The sequence below is a fragment of the Hesperophylax consimilis genome, chromosome 3, assembly GCF_061612785.1.
Source record: "Hesperophylax consimilis isolate HC1 chromosome 3, BYU_Hcon_1.0, whole genome shotgun sequence".
NCBI classification, from domain to species: Eukaryota; Metazoa; Arthropoda; class Insecta; order Trichoptera; family Limnephilidae; genus Hesperophylax; species Hesperophylax consimilis.
Window position 1 is genome coordinate 42,037,269 of NC_142838.1, and position 19,557 is coordinate 42,056,825.

Consider the following 19,557-nt stretch of genomic DNA (forward strand, 5'->3'; position numbering starts at 1 on the left):
TCTTTGTACAAAAATGTATATTATCTCGCTGAACTGAAAAAAACATTTTTTGAACATGGGTCAACGTTTTTATATGTATGATAAAAATGACCTTAATTTGGGCACACAAACATGTCCACAATACACTTCCATAGATGTCTCTTCAGTGAAATGCAACATATAAGGCAACAAAAGTAAATTATCTTGCAAGGCCTCCGTGGTCGAGGGGTACGACCACGGGACTACGAATCTGGTGGTCGCCGGTTCAAATCTGGCATGCGGAAGTCAAGTTTAATTAATTAATTTGTGTTGTTTGTGGTATGTTTCAGAGTGCTAGATGCTCTCAGTATCCCCCTGGTGAAAAACCATAATCCAGAATTGAAAAATTGCTTGAAATGGCTTAATATAATTTTTTTACCAAACCAATATAGATTTCGCAAAAGGGAAGGTTTCAGGTTTCTGGTTAGTGGGTATGATTTATACAGGGTGTCCGGGGATAAAGTGCAAAAACTTCGTGAGGTGATTCTACACGATGGTAGAAATAAAAAAGGAACATAACTTTTTCGAAATTTTGTTGTTTTTTTTTCCTGTACAAAAATATTTCTCCATGGAAGAATATTATTTTTTCCATACAAACAATTCAACTTTTGTACCTGAAAACTACCTTAAAATTTTGGAAATATCGAAAAAACTTATGAATCTTTTTTACTTGTACTATCATCTAAAATCACCTCCCGAAGTTTGTGCACTTTACTCCCGGATACCCTGTAATATAGTGTAGCTTTTATAATGTAGCAATAGCCGTGATAATTTTTTTTATCGATAGTATCTAGTTTTTTTTGTAGTAAACCAATTTTACGGAAATTTGGATGACACTACTGAATGTATGATGTTTATGAAAACCTTTAGCAAAAACACATTGGGGCAAAAAAATGTTCAGTTGGAAGCTACATTAGAACAATGACAAAATAGACCATGATTTTTTTTAAACTTTTTATTCTCATTTCTTTACACATATAATACATAATAACAAATAGTATATACAAGAAATGAAAACCCACTAAGGCACTGCCTGAGTGTGGGTAATATAAAAACGATTACTTTATTTCCAAGTACCTAAAGTATAAAATACAAAGTAGAATTAGTGAAAACATAATGTACTATAGTTTAGAAAGTTACAGCAAGTCAATTGTAGTAGGATAGACAAATTTATAGAAAAAGCGTTTCAATCTGCGTCATTCAGCCATAATTTTACCTCTTTTACTATTCAATCATTTTATTTATCATTTAAGTTTGTAGTGTATAAAATAATAATATATTAGATTAAAGAGTATGTTAGGTTAGTTAGTATGTATGAATGTGAATGAAGCAAGGAGTGTGTGCCGAGACTGAGTTGTATTGCGGTGAGTCTATCCCTGCGGAAACGGCATGATGGCTAGTTAATTAGTCAGGTAAGTTTAAGTTGCATTAGGTTAGGTTTTTTATTTCCACTTAATATTTTCACTGTTCTGTTTTGTCGTGGAACCCATTAGAACATCGTTTTGTAAAGAGATCACAACAATTGGCTGTGATATTTTGCAGGTTTAATAGTCGGTGCCATAATAAGATATGCCGGCACCACGAGCAAGATTACGCACATGGACGTGGCACCGGAGTCTCTTCCATCCTACAACCTGTCTGTGCCCCCAGACACCCTGTGGCTCAAGTTCCCCGGAGCCCTGACCCCCGTCATACCCCCTAGTGAGTGTTTAATACTGCAACAGAGATGTATGTTTTTTAAATGATTGACTTGGATCTCAATTAATGGTTACTTAGGGCGGATTGTTTCGGATTCTTCAAATTTCAAAGTTAATTTTCAAGTTCTGTGAAAGATTTTTTCAAGTTCTGTTATTATTTCAGTTCACAAATAGCCTACGATGATATAATAACAGAACTTGAATAGGACTTTCACAGAACCTGAAAATGAATGTTGAAATTTGAAGAATTGTTCAAATACTGCCAAACAACCATCCTTAGGACGGGTTGTTTCGAAGAATTTGTCATTTCTTCAAATTTCAAAGATAATTTTCATGTTCTGTGACAGATTTTTTCAAGTTCTGTTATTATTTCAGTTCTGTCAAGCAACTATCCTGTAATGATATAATAACAGAATTTGAATAGGACTTTCACAGAACCCAAAAATGAACGTTGAAATTTGATGAATTGTTCAAATTTTCCGAAACAACCCGTCCTTAGATAACAACTGTATCTCAACGATTTGATTGCAGATTTTGAATTCTTAATAATAAATTTTCCTCCTGAAACACCTTGTTAACCCCTTGCACTGAAATCACGAGGGACATTGACTTGTGGTCATGTTTACCACACTTATCCGGTAAACAAAAGCCGCACTCGTGGCAAACTTCAATGCATAATTTTATTGGGTTTTTTTAAAATAATTTTATTTCCATCTCTTAATCTTAAACCGCTTCCCGGGTGAAAGCAAAAAAAAATATTATTCAATAATAAATAAAACAATTATATAAATGGCCGACCGCCTTCTAGGGGTTAAAACAAAAAAAATTGTTATGTAAAAAATAAATAATTTTTTTTTCAAATAGAAATTTATTAAAATGGGTATATTTTAGTAAATTTTTTTTTTTTCGGTTGATTTTTATGTAATTTTTTTGTTGCTATTCCCAGATGTAGGGCCTTTACCTAACAAGACCTACTCTTTCTCATTCTCCGGAGAAATAGTAAATGTGGAGGATAATGAGATAGATTTGAAGGCAACCTTCGATCCAGAAATCTTCTTTAATATCATTCTTCCACCTATCATCTTCCACGCCGGCTACTGCCTCAAGAGGGTAAGTGAAATTTTATCACAGGTTCTCGTAAATTGGTTGATGTTAATAATTAACTATTTAGCCGACCAGAAAACTAAATGCTTCTTTCTTACTAAAGTTAACACTTAACAGAGGACAATGCGTAAAATTCTTGGTTATGCTTACAAATTTATAACGAAGCTTTTGAAAAAAAAATTCTATCAGCACATCTTTGCTACGGTCACCTCGGAATTGGTGACATCTTGGATTTGGCATTACAGTTTTTTCCGCCCCTACACAATTTGAAGATGTAACTTGGCTATAGTGACTCTTGACTATTATTACACTGTAACCGGGTTAAACTGTGGGTACATTTCTTGATTCAATAGCTTAAAGCGCAACACCACCCGTTGGTTGAAAATTACTCCTTGATGTAATTTTATTTCATCACTGCATATTATAATTATGAGTTTTCAAATTTATAACTCAAACTAATTCGAATATTTAAGATGGACTTTTTTTTTAATTTACAACACTGCCATTTTAATCATGAATTGGTCAGAATTTGGTGGTTTGTCAAGGATTCTTAAATAAAAATTTTTCTGATTTTTTCACATTTTAACCTTACCTATGTGGCTGCCATCCATAAAGTTTTAATAAAACACATACATTGTGTAAGGTTAAAATTGAGTGAATTGAGGTTAACATATCGATTCACTAGTTCCAGAGTGTTATAACTCAGAAATCACTATTTCGTAATAATTGGCAATTAAGATTTTCGTTATAGTTTTAACTCTCACTGCTATTCTAGTTTTTGGTGGATTAACTTGAAATTCTGGAATTCATTAATTATTGTATTCGTGATCAGAATGTAATCATTAAATATATCAACATTACAAACTGCATCATCTCGATTTGTAGCAGTGTGGAGCAGTGGCGGCTCGTGACTTTTGGGTTACTAGAGTGCTAATATTACAAAAATGGCATTATTGATTGTAGCTGAAAACGATTTTTTATTTTTTTTTGAAAAATTGATTTTTTGTATGAAGATTTTCAGGAATTCTGTGCGGCGCACGGCTAGACTGAAATTTCCTGAAAATCTTCATACAAAAAATCGATTTTCGAAAAAAAAAAAAATATATATAACAACATCAGAAATGCCATTTTTTTAATATTAGCACTCTAGTACACCCAAAAGTCACGAGCCGCCACTGGTGTGGAGCAGTGTGCAAGTTTAAAATCATATTTTATTCCAAAAATATATTTTATGGAACCTACAGCTAATGTCGCACATTTACAACTTGGTACTCTTTGCAACTGATAAGTGTATGTATTCTCAACTGATTATCATACTTTCAATACTGCCATATTCGAACTTGTTGTATTCTGGAACTAGTGTATCGATATTATTTGCACTTTTCAAAATGCATTTCTCGACACTGTAAATACGTGTAACTTTCAGAAATATTTCTTTCGCAACCTGGGCGCTATACTAACCTACGCCATAATCGGCACCACCATGTCTTCCTTCTTCATCGGGCTGCTGATGTACGGCTTCGTGCAGCTGATGCCCAAGCACCTGGCCACCGGCTTCACCTTCCTCGACACGCTTTACTTCGGGGCGTTGATGAGCCCCACCGACCCGCTCACAATCCTCGCCATATTCTCTGACCTCCACGTGGATGTGAATTTGTACGCGCTCGTGTTCGGGGAGAGCGTGCTCAATGACGCCGTTGCCCTTGTACTTAGCGGGTGGGTATTTTATTACTTTGCTTCTTTTGGACTTGCGCTTATTAACCGTTTAGGCCTTGGGTTGGGGCATTTCAAACTCTCGTCACCTTTGATGACCAAATAATTTTTGGCATTTGTAATGGTCATAACACTCCTCGTTAAACCCTGAACCTGGTTAAACGTGCAGTCATGTCGTTATGCTTGTCAGCTGATCACAATTTGACTAAAAGTTGAAATTGTCCAAAAATCAGCGTTTAATGGGGGACTGTTAAAAATAAAAATCGGCACTGATCGGCGATCGAAACACCTCAATCATTGTGTTTAGGCCTCACAAATCATTTTATTTGATTTTATCTGGTGGATTTTTCTTATATTAAAATGTTTCCTTTTTATATACATCAAAATTTGTGTTCATCGATCGGGAAGTGTGACGATTAATAATTCTGTCAGAATATAATCATGTTCTGCCTTCAATTTGGAGTCAATCCAAACTTCCTTCTAAGCATCTGCAACTTACTTATTCATAAATTTACCCAATTGATCATGCATAATATTAATGCGATATAATAATTTTAAATTCTCAACTCCAATTGTATTATGTTGTTTGACTCTTTGGGGTATTGAGAATTGATGTGACCGATGTAGCCCACATTAACGAGGGTTAAATATTGTAACACGGTATCGTTGCTACACAAATAAAAATACATTTTTCTACTCTGATGAAGGACACTGCAAGGCTGTTTGAAATGTTGGCTCAGAAGAAGGAGGAAGAAAACATGTTTCATTCAATGCCCTAAAAATAATGCTAAATAATAATATGAATCTGTTCAAGCTTCCCTAAACTAACTTAACCATAATAACATAAAATGAACTTTGAATGTTCAAAAAACATAAAAACATAATTTATATAATATCAGTCCAGTAGATAAGTGTGACTGATATTAACATGTTTATAATTATTGTACAAAAAAGAAAAAATAAAATTGAATAGTTGCATAATAAAAAAAGTATTTATAAAATTTGTAACTTTCTGCTATCGAACGAACATTCATTTACACGTCTTTTTATTTATTTATGTCTATTCTTGAATACACGTTTTACAAATTATTACGGTGGATTATATTGCAGTGCAGAGAAAAAAGTACAGAAAAAGGTATAAAAAATGAAGAACATAGGTTGATTTAGGTAAAACTGTGTGTGTGTGATATTATATGTAACGTGAGCACCTCACTAGGAAAACCTGTGCTGAGGTGTTTGTGATTAAGGGTGACAGGTATTTATGTGTTGTGGTAGAAAGTTATTATTTTTTTTTTTTTTCACAGACATATATTGAAACATGAAAACACACTTGTATATGTGAGTGTATGTATTTGTGGATAATTCTTGAAGAACGTGTATAATATTTAATTAAGTCTATAGTTAAATAGTTTCATCAAATAAAGTTGCTCTACTAGATTAAAAAAACCAAGTGGGAATTCCGACCACAAAAATGATATGTCAAGTATTTAAGGTAATATAAGGAGGATAGTAATTTTGGGTACTACCTACTCCCCCACTTGGTTGCGGGATAGTTAACACACTTCTGGCAGGAAGGGTAGTTCTACCTTTTACACCGGTCCTACTTACTATAATTTTACATAAATATTTTATATCAATCTCTTTGTAAGGGTCCCAACTAAGTCTAAGAACGAACAGGGGTTGGAATAGCCGCACTTTAAAGGGCTATTCCACACAGATAAAGTTTAAATGAATTATATGGCTTGTGACAGGCGATGCAAAAACACAATACATAACGTTAATTCACAATCAACTTACCGGTGAAATGATGGTGAAATCTGCATAAGCCTCATCTGTCAACACTGGAACGGGATTGTCGTTCGTTATCACTCGTTATTTTAGATTAAATTGCGATAAAAAATACGTATTACGATTATTCCGATAACACAACCGGGGATCGATATTGACAGGACGAACCGTTTTTGTGCAACTGGCTCGGCTCACGGCTTTCCGTCGTTTTAGCTGACTTGTGCGAACTTAAACTACACAGTTCAAATTCTGACGATACGATTGGTTAGTACACGGCCTGTCAAAAGCAATTGGCGTTACGGAACATTCCGCCCACCAAAATACAACAACGTGTATTTTAAAGAAAATTTAGAAACAAAACGGGCAATGCTGTGGAACGTTGCGTGAACGAAGAAACAGTGAAAAGAGAGAAGAAAAAGAAAAAATATATATATTAATAATAATAATGAAAATGATAAGAAAGAATGCGCCGCGGAAGCGAAGATGATTAGTCACATTGACTAGGCAATGGACATAATTTGGTTAATGGTCTCGTGAGAAGAGAACCATTCGATGTACGAACCGTAGCGATACGAACAACGCCGTTGGGGCCTGGATGACAATGTTCTCGATGTAGAGCGTCTATCACAAGAGAAGTCAGCTTAGATTCGCGAGGAAATAGGGCAGGATGTTTATACTCGAATTCGAGCCCAGATTGAGATAACCTGCCACCCACCCTGAGCACACCGTGGTCGTCAATGAAGGGATTAAGCTTCCGCATTTGTTTCGACATAAGGTTGCCCTCTTTCAAGCGTGTGATATCATCATTAAAATGTACATGTTGAGTGCGTTTAACTACTGTCAAAAGTGAAGTGTGAATTTCGGCACGGTTTAATGGAAGATACAAACGACGAGATTCTTTATTCTGTAGGTTGTATATGAATCTAAGACAGTAACCGAGAATGCGTTGGGTCTTCCGAATCGAAGAAAATTTAACTAGTAATAGGTCCACCAGATTTTCGTCCTGTTGGACAAATAAAGATCGAACTCGTTCCTCAGAGTGAAGTTCAATTTCGTCGAAATTGCCATCGAACAACGGCCAAGAATCGGATGACTGGATCAGCCACGAAGGCCCCGCCCACCATAACGTGTTATCGATCAGATCGGCTGGAGATTGACCACGAGAAGCGACATCCGCTGGATTATCTCCAGATGACACGTGAAGCCAGGAAGTCCCTTCGAGGGCATCTTGAATGTGACTGGCACGGTTAGCCACGAAAGTCTTCCAGCGACACGAAAGAGAACGTAACCAGGCGAGCACGATGATTGAATCCGACCACGCAAAGATATTGGAGATCGGAAGCAATGGTACGTATAAATCTTTGACGAATTTTAATAGATCTGCTAGAAGAACTGCCGCACACAGTTCAAGGCGAGGCAATGAAATCTTTTTTGTGGGGGTGACTCGAGACTTGGCGCAAACCAAATATATTTGGACTTTATTGTCAACATCCATGATTCGCAAGTAATTGAGGCAGTATTCCGGAGGCAGATCGGCGAGTAATTCTGGTTTGTTACTAACCCACTTCCGCAATTCGAATTGACCTCGTTTGAACAGCTCGATAACTTCGGTTTTCGTTTGTTGAGCTTGTTCCAAGCTGTTACAACCGGTGACGATGTCATCTATGTAAATATCCGAAGTTAGCACACGACGCGCTAGCAGTAAATCATAACCTTCATATTTGGTCAACTGTTTGACAGTACGACAGGCTAAAAATGGGGCGGAGGAGACACCATAGGTTACAGTGTTTGGTTGGTACTCTTGGATGGGTTCCGACGAATGAAAACGCCAAAATATTCCTTGGAAAGCACGATCTGGTTCTTGAACCAATATTTGGCGATACATTTGTCGTACATCAGCAGTAAACACTACCGATGGTATACGGAATTTTAGCAAAAGCTCCAGCAGGTTCTTTTGAAGCTTTGGACCGATAAGCAAGGTATCATTTAACGAGGATCCGTTCACATCCGTCGCTGAGGCGTCGAAAACCACTCTTAACTTAGTGCTAGCGCTGCCTGGACGAAGAGTGCAATGATGAGGTATGTGATACTTTCCCTTGTGCAAATCTTTTCCAGGGACACGAGTCATGGGACCACTGTGTAAATAATCAGTCATGAAAGCAGAATATTGTTCACGTAAGGTTGGATTTGCTATGAGTTCGCGCTCGAGGGAATGGAATCTACGTAAAGCGATCTCATGCGACCCTGGAAAAGAGATATCCCTTCCCCTTTCTCGGAAAGGCAAGGATACGATGTATCTTCCCGAAGATCCGTCCCGTGAGTGGTCAGTGCAGTACATTTGTTCACAAAATTGTTCCTCAGGAGTGAGGTGTGAAGACTGGGGAATGGTGTCTAACTCCCACAGTCGCTGGACCTCTTCGTGGAGCCGGTCCTCGTTAGTAACGATGAAAGATTTCGTTTCGTGAGCAGTTTCCGAACCAACTGAACCTAGAAGAAGCCAACCGAATGCAGAATTGAAAGCTGATGGCTGACGTGGACCACCATTCACATTACCAGGTCTCAGAAGAGAAGAGAAAACCTCAGCACCCAAAAGAAGATCAATCGGTCCCGGTTTGTGACAGTCAGGATCGGCAAGAGGCAAGTCTCTCAACTGATGCCACGATGACTTATCTAGACGAACAGTTGGCATGTTGCCACAGATACTAGGCAGCGTAAGTGCCTTGATGTTGAAGAGAACCCGTCCCTTAACACCGATCTCTAATTGAATGATTCCTGACGTGGTTGCGGAAGATTGGCCTAAGCCGCTAACTCTCTGAGAACTGGCTTGACGAGGGATGCCTACGAGCTCCGCAGCACGATCGGTGATGATGTGAGCTTGACTGCCCGAATCGATCAATGCGCGAAAGGTTTGGAAACGGCCGGATGAATCGCGAATGCCAACATTGGCGGTTGACAATAGTACTATGGACTTGTCTCCTAAGTTGGTGAGGACCTGAATTTTAGAGTCGGAAGAAGGCTCCTGGTCCGTAGACGTCGTGGAGTGTTGATACTGATCTTCCAAAGAAGCGTTTTCGTCTCGATGGAGCAAAGTATGATGTTTTTGCTGACATTTTTGACATGTAAACAAAGATTTACAATCTTTAAGATAATGAGAAGAATGAAGACAATTGAAACACCAACGGTGTGATTGAACAAACTGTAGGCGATCCTGAACTGACATGAGTGCAAATACCTTGCACTTGGAAATAGAGTGGTCTTCCCCGCAACAGGAGCATTTCAGATAAGTGGTGGAGTACGAGGACCTATTTGTTTTAGGCTGTCCTTTCTTAAGATCGCAAAGAAGCGCTGAAGTGAGTTTTTTGGCAGCCTGATTAAAGTTCCGTTCAAGAGGTTTGTCAATAGTACTGCTATCGCGAGTCGAAAAATGTAAGTCTCGTACAAGAGCTTCGCATTTGTTATAAAGAAACTCTTTGAGTTTTAAATATGAAGGCAGCTTGGTAGGAGACTGAAGTTGTTCGAATGCGCATCTTGTAGGTGAATCTAATTTCGACAGAATTAAATAACAAAGCACGAAGTCCCAATTATCTGTTGGGAGATCCAATTCTTTTAAAATTGTTAAATCCTCATTAAATACATCGAACACGCGACGGAATTCAAAAGGATCGTTGGGCGGAAAATTTAAATTCAGCATTTCCCGCCAACACGTAAATGCGAGTTCACGCGCGTTACGATAGCGCGCGATTAATCTTTGATATGCTTCAACGTAGTGAGCTCCTTGTACTGGAAATGTCCGAATTAACCCTAAAGCTTCTCCAGATAAACATGAGAACAAATACTGCATGCGTTCGATGTTGGATAAAGATTTGTTTTCATGAATCAGAGCGTTAAACATGTCGTAAAATTCGGGCCATTGCTTGACATTTCCAGAAAATATTGGAATGTTTATTTTTGGTAATTTAACGTTTGTGCACGCATTCGCGGTTTTACAATCGAGAGGCTGACTGGTTAACTCCTGGTAAATTTCGACAATTTGATAATACATCTCGTCAAAGGTTTCGCGAATTTTATCCTCATCAATTTCGTTTGTGTCATCTAAAGCTAATATTTCCGCGTGAGACGTTTCAAATTCAAGAACTATCTTTTCCAGAGTAGTATAATACGCTAACAGTAAGTTGCACTTAGTTGCATCGTGCAAAGCGCTTTTTGCTATTTCATGTGTCTTGACTAACCTATTATTCGCTAATGTCCGTTTCCGGCGCAATGTTTGAATGGCTGGGGCCATGTTGAATAAACACGATTGGAAACGTACCCAAAAACGAAACAAAATAAATGATAATAATTTAATCTATTATAATTATATGCGCGGTAGGTCGTAAATACTCAAGCGCTAGGTACCTACCTAATTACTGTTCGAATTGATTATTATTCAAAATTTAAGAAACATTCCACAGCATTATCCGTTTTGGCATAGATAGATTATAATCAAGTTCCCTGGTTTCGGCACCAAAAATGTTCTAAGAACGAACAGGGGTTGGAATAGCCGCACTTTAAAGGGCTATTCCACACAGATAAAGTTTAAATGAATTATATGGCTTGTGACAGGCGATGCAAAAACACAATACATAACGTTAATTCACAATCAACTTACCGGTGAAATGATGGTGAAATCTGCATAAGCCTCATCTGTCAACACTGGAACGGGATTGTCGTTCGTTATCACTCGTTATTTTAGATTAAATTGCGATAAAAAATACGTATTACGATTATTCCGATAACACAACCGGGGATCGATATTGACAGGACGAACCGTTTTTGTGCAACTGGCTCGGCTCACGGCTTTCCGTCGTTTTAGCTGACTTGTGCGAACTTAAACTACACAGTTCAAATTCTGACAATACGATTGGTTAGTACACGGCCTGTCAAAAGCAATTGGCGTTACGGAACAATATGTATACGTATTTTTAAATGTGAACCAAATCTTCACAATTTACAAATCTTGTCTTGTGTGTGGGAAAATATTTTATCAAAACGAAACTATATTTAAACCCGTAGAATGGGTAATACATCCTTACACTTATCGCACCGAAGATGCCAAAGTTTTTTTGGAATGAAAAAAAAAAGTGTAATGTAATAAAATGCGTACATTTTTACAAATAAAACATCACTAAATGGTCCAACACTGACTTTAACTTCAGTTTATGGAGTCGTATTACAAAATTAGGTTTTAATTTTGGACAATAATTTCATTGTTGAGGGGCAAGAACTATGTAAAAAAAATCATTAAATTATATGTATTATTTTCAAAAATATAGGACCTTTGTTTTCGCCCCGTTGATGTGTGTTTAGGCATGCTTAAATTTTAATATTGATGTACTAAATATATCAACAACATTAGAGTATTTTTTTTAAATACATCTATTTGAATTTAGATTTTGTTTTCTTGATCGAATGAATGATGTGGAAATTAACCCACATCCCTACATCCGATCGATCTGAAACTTTGACTTGTTGTCGATGACAATGCGTTCTATCAACTTTTGCGCGCGCACACGCATTTCTTTGAAATTGGATCACATTATGAATTGGGCTAAGTGACAGCGCGGTTCACTGTTTTAGTCAGTCCCTGGGGAGGAAAGTACAATTTTCAGTCAGACAAAAAAATAAGTTAAATACGTCTTTTAATAAAAATAGGTGTATAAATAAATAAACTTTGTTTTTACGTTTTTCCAATTCTTACACGCATTCTTAAAAGACAGTCTGACATAATACCTTATATTTGAACATCTGGTTTTACAGAGAGTGCTATTTTTAACAGCTACAAAAATGAAAGAAGCTACTATTTATTTATATTCTGCATTAAATATTCCTAAGCAATCATATCAAACTATGTATAAACATCAATTATTACAGTTTACAGTAAATTACAGCAGGTATTGTGTTTAAGTACCTACCTACTTCCTATTTCCGTTTTGTTCATTATCAATGTCTCTTATCTATATATATATTATTATATGTACATAGAAATTAATAAAGCAATAAACTTTTTAATTGTATGTATGTATTAGTTTCTTTTGTCTTTATCTGAATGATAAAAACAAAACAGCATAAATGTCAATAATTTAGTCAACATTTGATTTGCTATTTTAATGATAGATTTATGTTATTTGCTACATTTATATTGAAGTCTATTTTTATCATGATAATACAGTTTATGTATTTTGTATTTTACTGCTACAAAACAATCATGGTCAAATCTTGTTTTTTATAGCTGAAGTAAATGAAATTTTGTTTTCCGGTGACTTTTTTAAAAATTTATTTTTTGTTTATTCTTCCACATGTTGTCACTAGTCACTCAGTTGAGTATGAAGTCCTAAATGTGTAAATATTTAAGACTTGGTTGTTTGAAGAAATATTCTTTAAATGAAGCACTTTTCTTTATGACAAAATTTACAGTTTAATGGCACTTTTTTATTATCGTTGTACTGATTCAAATATAAACCAACCCCAACAGACTTAACTGCCCAACCCCTGACATCAACCCTAGCCATCCAATTCCTGCTGATTCTCTATGTTTTTGTTGAAAAAAAAAACATAATTGTCAATAGAGACCAAATTTCATTTATATGTTTTAGTCCAATTAATGTAAGGAATTACTGGTTAAAGTAAGTCAAGAACGCCCCTTAACACCCTGTATATATATAGAGATATTGGAAACAAAGTGGTATGAAGATGCGGAATTTCCCAGTATTTACCGATATTATTATAATAATTTATTTATGACGTTTATTTTCCTTATAGAAATATACTTAATTATACTGTATTTTACTCTTTTTATTTTGTTTTTTTTTTTTTATGCAAGTATGTTTAAAATCTGGATTTGACCATTATAATAGTAACATGTTGATGTCATGATAATTTGCTGTGACAAAACCGGTGACATTCATAAACACACACTGTCTGGAAACTCATAGTACAATTGGGAAATTGGTGAATCTGGACACCGTGTATTTGAAATAATTTTAAAAGTGCCTTTACATTTTTTTAATTCTATTTGTCTATTTTATAATATATTCTGCATTGGAGTAAGTATGCGCTGTATGTAATAACAATCTCTTTTAAAATATGTTCTGATAGAGCGATCCAGAACTACGGAGAACGGTATGCCGGCTCGGGTGGATTTGAGACGGTGGCCTTCTTCCGGGCCTTTGGGGACTTTATTGGCATCTTCACTCTCTCGCTGCTGATCGGCGCCATCATGGGCTGCATCACAGCACTGATATCCTTTTCAATATTACAACCTAACCTAACCTATATATACATATTTATAAATCACCGTCATCTCGGCACTACATATCTGGATGGAATTTGATCTCCACAAATGTTCTCCACTGTCTGCGGTCCCTCACCATTCTCCTCTAGTACTCAGTCCTTTCCGTCCTGCTCCAATCCTCTTTGATACAATCTATCGATCTCTTCCTCGGTCTGCCTCTGGGTCGCTTCCACTGGGGCACCCATTTTGTCATATGTCCTGTCATATGGCATTCTTTATACAGTATTTGGAAACTAGGGGATCTTTCGATTGTCACATGTTCAATTATCCAACAGGCTGACAGCTAATCTTCATCATGCAGATTAATTAAAATAAAAATAAAATAATTTTGATATAAGTCTTCAATAGAAAATTCAAGCAGAATAGCAGACAGTCAATTATGTCGATAAATTGTTAATTTTAATTATGCATATCATTGATTCTCATTAAGCTAATTGTTGTCCTTATCTAAGTTTTATTTTTGCTATTTTTTATGTTTTATAATAGGAATAAATAATACAGTCTGTTGCTTGGGTGATAGTATGTGTAGGAATGAACAAGGTATGGAAAGAAGGAAAACAGAAAGACCAATCACTTACCACTGTAATCTTACGAAGAAGCACACTACACAATCCCAATATAGTAAGTTGAACCTCAAGGTAATTATCGCCACAACAAACGAATAGTCAACTTCTTTTCATGGATTTTATCTACACGAAAAAACACCAAGAACTTGCTTCCAGTAGTTCTATCTTTCTTCTGTTTTCAAAACAAATGCCCTCGGATTTGCACTATGTTCCAAATTTCAAATACTCTTCCAGCAAGGTGATGGTAAGGCATAGGTAGGAACTGGATAAATAATATCCCGGTAGGAACTAAGCGTATTCTCAATTCAAAACCAAACAGTCTGTAGCCCTGAGAGTGCTACCAACATAAATAATACATATATTAATACTCAGTTTCTTTGTTTTATTTGGTCGCTTAAAATTAGGCGAAAATCGACAACTTGCCCCTAAAGTCACATAGGACACTAGGTTCGTTTTGGTGTGCGAGAAAAAAAGTCCCATTCAATTGTTTTTTGCCGAATTCCTGGCGAGCGAAAATCGACCGCCGCTCTCACTGAGCCGCTTCGACTCGAGGATCACTATGGCGGGACGCGTTTTGGGCAAAATTCAGTATGATTTTCTATGAAAATGTTTACTAAAATATTCGTTCGGCGTAATTTGTCGACAAAAATTTGAGTAGCATCTAGCGGCGGAAACTGGAAGCGCTCGCGGCGCGCCTTACGAAAGGGCGCATTTCTCTCTCCGACCGCCAGGTTCGCCCGACAAGCAAAAAAATGATTTAATCGGGAGAGCTTCGCGAAGTCACGTGATCAAGCAAAAACTACGCGGTATGCTTTTTTATAAAATCTACACGCTCAACTTGATGATTGCAATCCGTAGCATATACGCCGTCCGCCTTTAATATTATCGAAAAAAATCATCCTCCGAAGGTTAAGGAACGTTATTCGGCCGTCCCACAAATGGCGTTCGGTTCAAAATGTGTCACAGTAACCGGCCAAACTTTTGACATTTGCTATTTTAACAAAAAATGCCAACAGTCAGCTTTTGGTCAGTCAGAAATCAGCCAATCATAGACACACCGAAGTGATGTGCTTTTATTTTAGGGATGTGATCTCAAAGAAACGATAAAATTTGTAGAGGTACTTACTTTGGCAGTATATTTTTAAAAATCGATAATTCTTTTGAACGAAATAAAATAAAGTTCGGTAAAAATAATTTGGCACGGATACCGTCGCCCCGTAGTGAAAAACTACATCAATAGCGTTACGCAGATTTTTAATTTCTACCAGGAGCGCAGAAATTGGATGAGGTTAGCCTGGAAGCGATTCATATTTAAAGTTTTCATTTGTTTATTTTTTAACGAGTAGGTGCCTAATTGCGTTATGCAAATATTTTTTCGGTATTTTTTTAATAGTAGGTGCAGGTACCTACACAGATGGTACCGGGTAGACGTCCTAGGTAGGCAGGTACTGACAGCGTGATTTAGCCCGTTTTCTAGGTTCGGTCCGTAGTGTTGTTTTATAACGTATGGATTGAAAATTTAAAAAAAACCGATCAATAATTTCGCACGGGTACCGTTGCCCCGTGGTGAAAAACAACATCAATAGCGTCACGCAAATTGATAAATTGTACCAAGTAGTAGAAGTAGTGGTAGTGGTAGGGGTAGGGGTAGGGGTAGTGGTAGTGGTAGTGGTAGGGGTAGGGGTAGTGGTAGGGGTACGGGTAGGGGTAGTGGTAGTGGTAGGGGTAAGGGTAGGGGTAGGGGTAGGGGTAGGGGTAGGGGTAGGGGAATGGGTAGGGGTAGGGGCAGCGGTAGGGGTAGGGGTAGGGGCAGGGGCAGGGGTAGGGGTAGGGGTAGGGGTAGGGGTAGGGGTAGGGGTAGTGGTAGTGGTAGTGGTAGGGGTAGTGGTAGGGGTAGGGGAAGGGGTAGGGGTAGGGGTAGTGTAGTGGTAGTGGTAGATTTTAAATTTAAAAATAAAAAATTTCCAATAAGAGTTTTTACATTTTGCTTTTGTTTATAGAGCAATGTTTTTTTCCAAAATAAAACTCGCTGGGACTTTTGACGAGTGTCGGTGACAAAAACCGTACATACGATATGGGTATCAAATTACGCGTCTCGACTTACAAAATCCGAATGGCTCAGTGAAAAAATGATCAGAAAGCTCCTTGGCACTTTTTTTTCTCAAACTATCCATTTCTTTCTATCCATACATATATTTTAATATATTTGTGGTCACACACTCATAGTTTCATTTATATGCCAAAATACATATTACATTTTTAAAAGTTCTTAAATTTTGCGTGTTAATTGAGCAATTTTTTTTCCAAAATAACAACTTTTGAAGAATGTTGGTGACAAAAACAGTACATACGATATGGGTATCAAATTACGCGTCTCGACTTCCAGAATCCGAATGGCTTGGTGAAAAAATGATCGGTAAGCTCCTTGGCTCTTTTTTTTCTCAAAATATTCATTTCTTTCTAAACAAAAATATATTTTAATACATTTGTGGTCACACATTCATTACTTCATTCACATGCAAGCATACATATTTTTCGTGTTAATTGAGCAATTTTTTTTTTCCAAAATAACAACTTTTGAAGAATGTTGGTGACAAAAACCGTACATACGATATGGATATCAAATTACGCGTCTCGACTCACAGAATCCGAACGGCTCGGTGAAAAAATGATCGGTAAGCTCCTTGGCTCTTTTTTTTCTCAAAATATTCATTTCTTTCTAAACAAAAATATATTTTAATACATTTGTGGTCACACATTCATTGCTTCATTCACATGCAAGCATACATATTTTTCGTGTTAATTGAGCAATTTTTTTTTCCAAAATAACAACTTTTGAAGAATGTTGGTGACAAAAACCGTACATACGATATGGATATCAAATTACGCGTCTCGACTCACAGAATCCGAACGGCTCGGTGAAAAAATGATCAGTAAGCTCCTTGGCTCTTTTTTTTCTCAAAATATTCATTTCTTTCTAAACAAACATATATTTCAATACATTTGTGGTCACACATTCATTGCTTCATTCACATGCAAGCATACATATTTTTCGTGTTAATTGAGCAATTTTTTTTTCCAAAATAACAACTTTTGAAGAATGTTGGTGACAAAAACCGTACATACGATATGGATATCAAATTACGCGTCTCGACCTACACAACACGAATGGCTCGGTGAAAAAATGATCAGTAAGCTCCTTGGCTCTTTTTTTTCTCAAAATATCCATTTCTTTTTTTAAATTTTGTAGTCCCACACTCTTCGTCTCATCTACATTCAAACATCAGATCGCTTATCACATTTACCCATCAGTTGCCTGCAACGGGCAAAAAGCTAGTTATACATTAATATACGGAAATTTAACGTCAGCACACCAAGTGTTAAATGAATCAGAATTCTGTGTGTGTGAGTAGTAAAAAAATAACACAAGATGCATTATGTTGGATTCTATTATATTATTCTATTTAAGTCTGTACCTGCTGTGGCATTTGAACTCTCCTTCTGTCAGTTGAATCTCAACTTCAACATTGACCACCTAAAAGAAATGTTAATAGCCACGCCTAAAAAAAGTATCACATTCATCTGTGCGGTTACAGAATTATTCGCTTTCTAATTTCAGTTACTTGTTATTCATGAAATGAATTGTTCACCACTCTCGATTTACAATTATTTGACCCTAATACTAGTTTATTAAAGTAACAAACATACTATAAAAATTTTTAACCATGCTGTGGCCAAGCATAATCCAATTATTTACAAATAAATTTTTGCTCCATATATACTTCTGAAGCTGAATAAATATGTACAAATCGTTCTTTATTTAAAATTTTATGACCCTTTGTTTAGGCAGGTACCTATTGTATTTCATAGTATACTAGAACTCAATGATCTTAAAAACATGCTTATTTCGGTTATCGGCGCATGGTTACATGACGTTGCGTTTTCCTGCGTAATGCATAAAATTATTCAAGTTCAATGAACTTTTAGGACGGGTTGTTTAGGGGAATCTGAACAATTCATCAAATTTCAACGTTCATTTTCAAGTTCTGTGAAAGACTTTTTCAAGTTCTGTGAAAGACTTTTTCAAGTTCTGTTTTTATTTCAGTTTTGTCAAGCAACTAGCCTACAATGGTATAAAAACAGAACTTGAATAAGTCTTTCACAGAACTTGAAAATGAATGTTGAAATTTGATGAATTGTTCATATTCTCCGAAACAACCCGTCCTTGATTTTAAAAATTGGAACGGTTAAGTGTAAATATAATATCCGGCAAGCGTTAAAGTAAGTATGAAAATTATTTTATTAATCAATAATTCTTTATTTGAAATGAGCGTTTGTTTTGTTAAAATATTTGACAAATGTCGTAATTTTTCAATTTTACTAACATTCACAATGATTCACAAATCTTACAATTCATGTTTCTACAAAGAACATTTATTATCTTTATGGCTCAGGCATCAAAGAAAAGTTTTCTAATTTATGTGGTTAATCCTATAATCAGCTTATCTTTCATTTAATTTACGAGGTGTAATTTAATGCATAATAAACTTGAATTTGCGCTCCCTAAAATGCTTGGAGTAAGCAGCATTATGTGTACAAAAGATATTTTACAAAAGTGTGTATAGGTTATCGTGTTATGGTGACCTCTCCTATTGAAACTCTGCTCTCATAGGACAGTCAGAAATTTCATAAAAACACCATTTATAATTATATGAAATATGTATGACTATGTTAATTCCGTTATGTTTAATGAAATTTTCCTTAATGAAATGTTCACTTGACGAAATTCACCCATGTGCGAGACTTTCCACTGCTTGAATCTGCTCTCTTCGTGCTGATGTCTTACAGCACCTTCCTCATCGCTGAAGTAGCCGAATTAACAGGTCAACATTTATCCTAAGCTTTTATTTATCTTGTCATTATATTTCTTTTATCTTATCTTATTCATAAACTGATCAACAAGTATAAGTATTTCAAACAGAGTTGAGTCGAACACGGTATTTACAAACTTTTCGAATAACAACCGTAAAAAATTTAGAATTTTTTTTAATTAAATTTATTGTACGACAGAATCATCCATTTACAGTAGTAGATTTCATAGTTTAACATTCTTTACATTTGGGGAGAAAGGCATATAAAAAAGTTTTAAGGTAAACTTCTCAAGTGCCAAAAATGCCCGTCGGGTATGAAAAAATTGTATCCGTTGAGCACCGACGTATACAATAACTGTTAAACTGAAAACAATTCTTTATGTTTGTGGGATTTTACCCTCGGCACACTTCAGAGGTATTAATTTGCAGGAGCTTGGCGTTTCAAAGGTTAAAAAAGTTTTAAAATTTAT

General features: G+C 36.2%; 1 protein-coding gene across 1 annotated transcript in view; it reads left to right on the plus strand.

Annotated features, from left to right (window-relative positions):
* Positions 1–19,557, plus strand: part of Nhe3 (Na[+]/H[+] hydrogen exchanger 3) — a 43,379-nt gene that overhangs the window by 2,426 nt on the left and 21,396 nt on the right. The window contains exons 2-6 of the mRNA XM_089650722.1: positions 1,561–1,719; positions 2,662–2,825; positions 4,246–4,535; positions 13,455–13,596; positions 18,994–19,099. Of these exons, the coding sequence (XP_089506848.1) occupies positions 1,561–1,719; positions 2,662–2,825; positions 4,246–4,535; positions 13,455–13,596; positions 18,994–19,099 (861 nt within the window). The remainder of the gene's footprint in view (positions 1–1,560; positions 1,720–2,661; positions 2,826–4,245; positions 4,536–13,454; positions 13,597–18,993; positions 19,100–19,557) is intronic.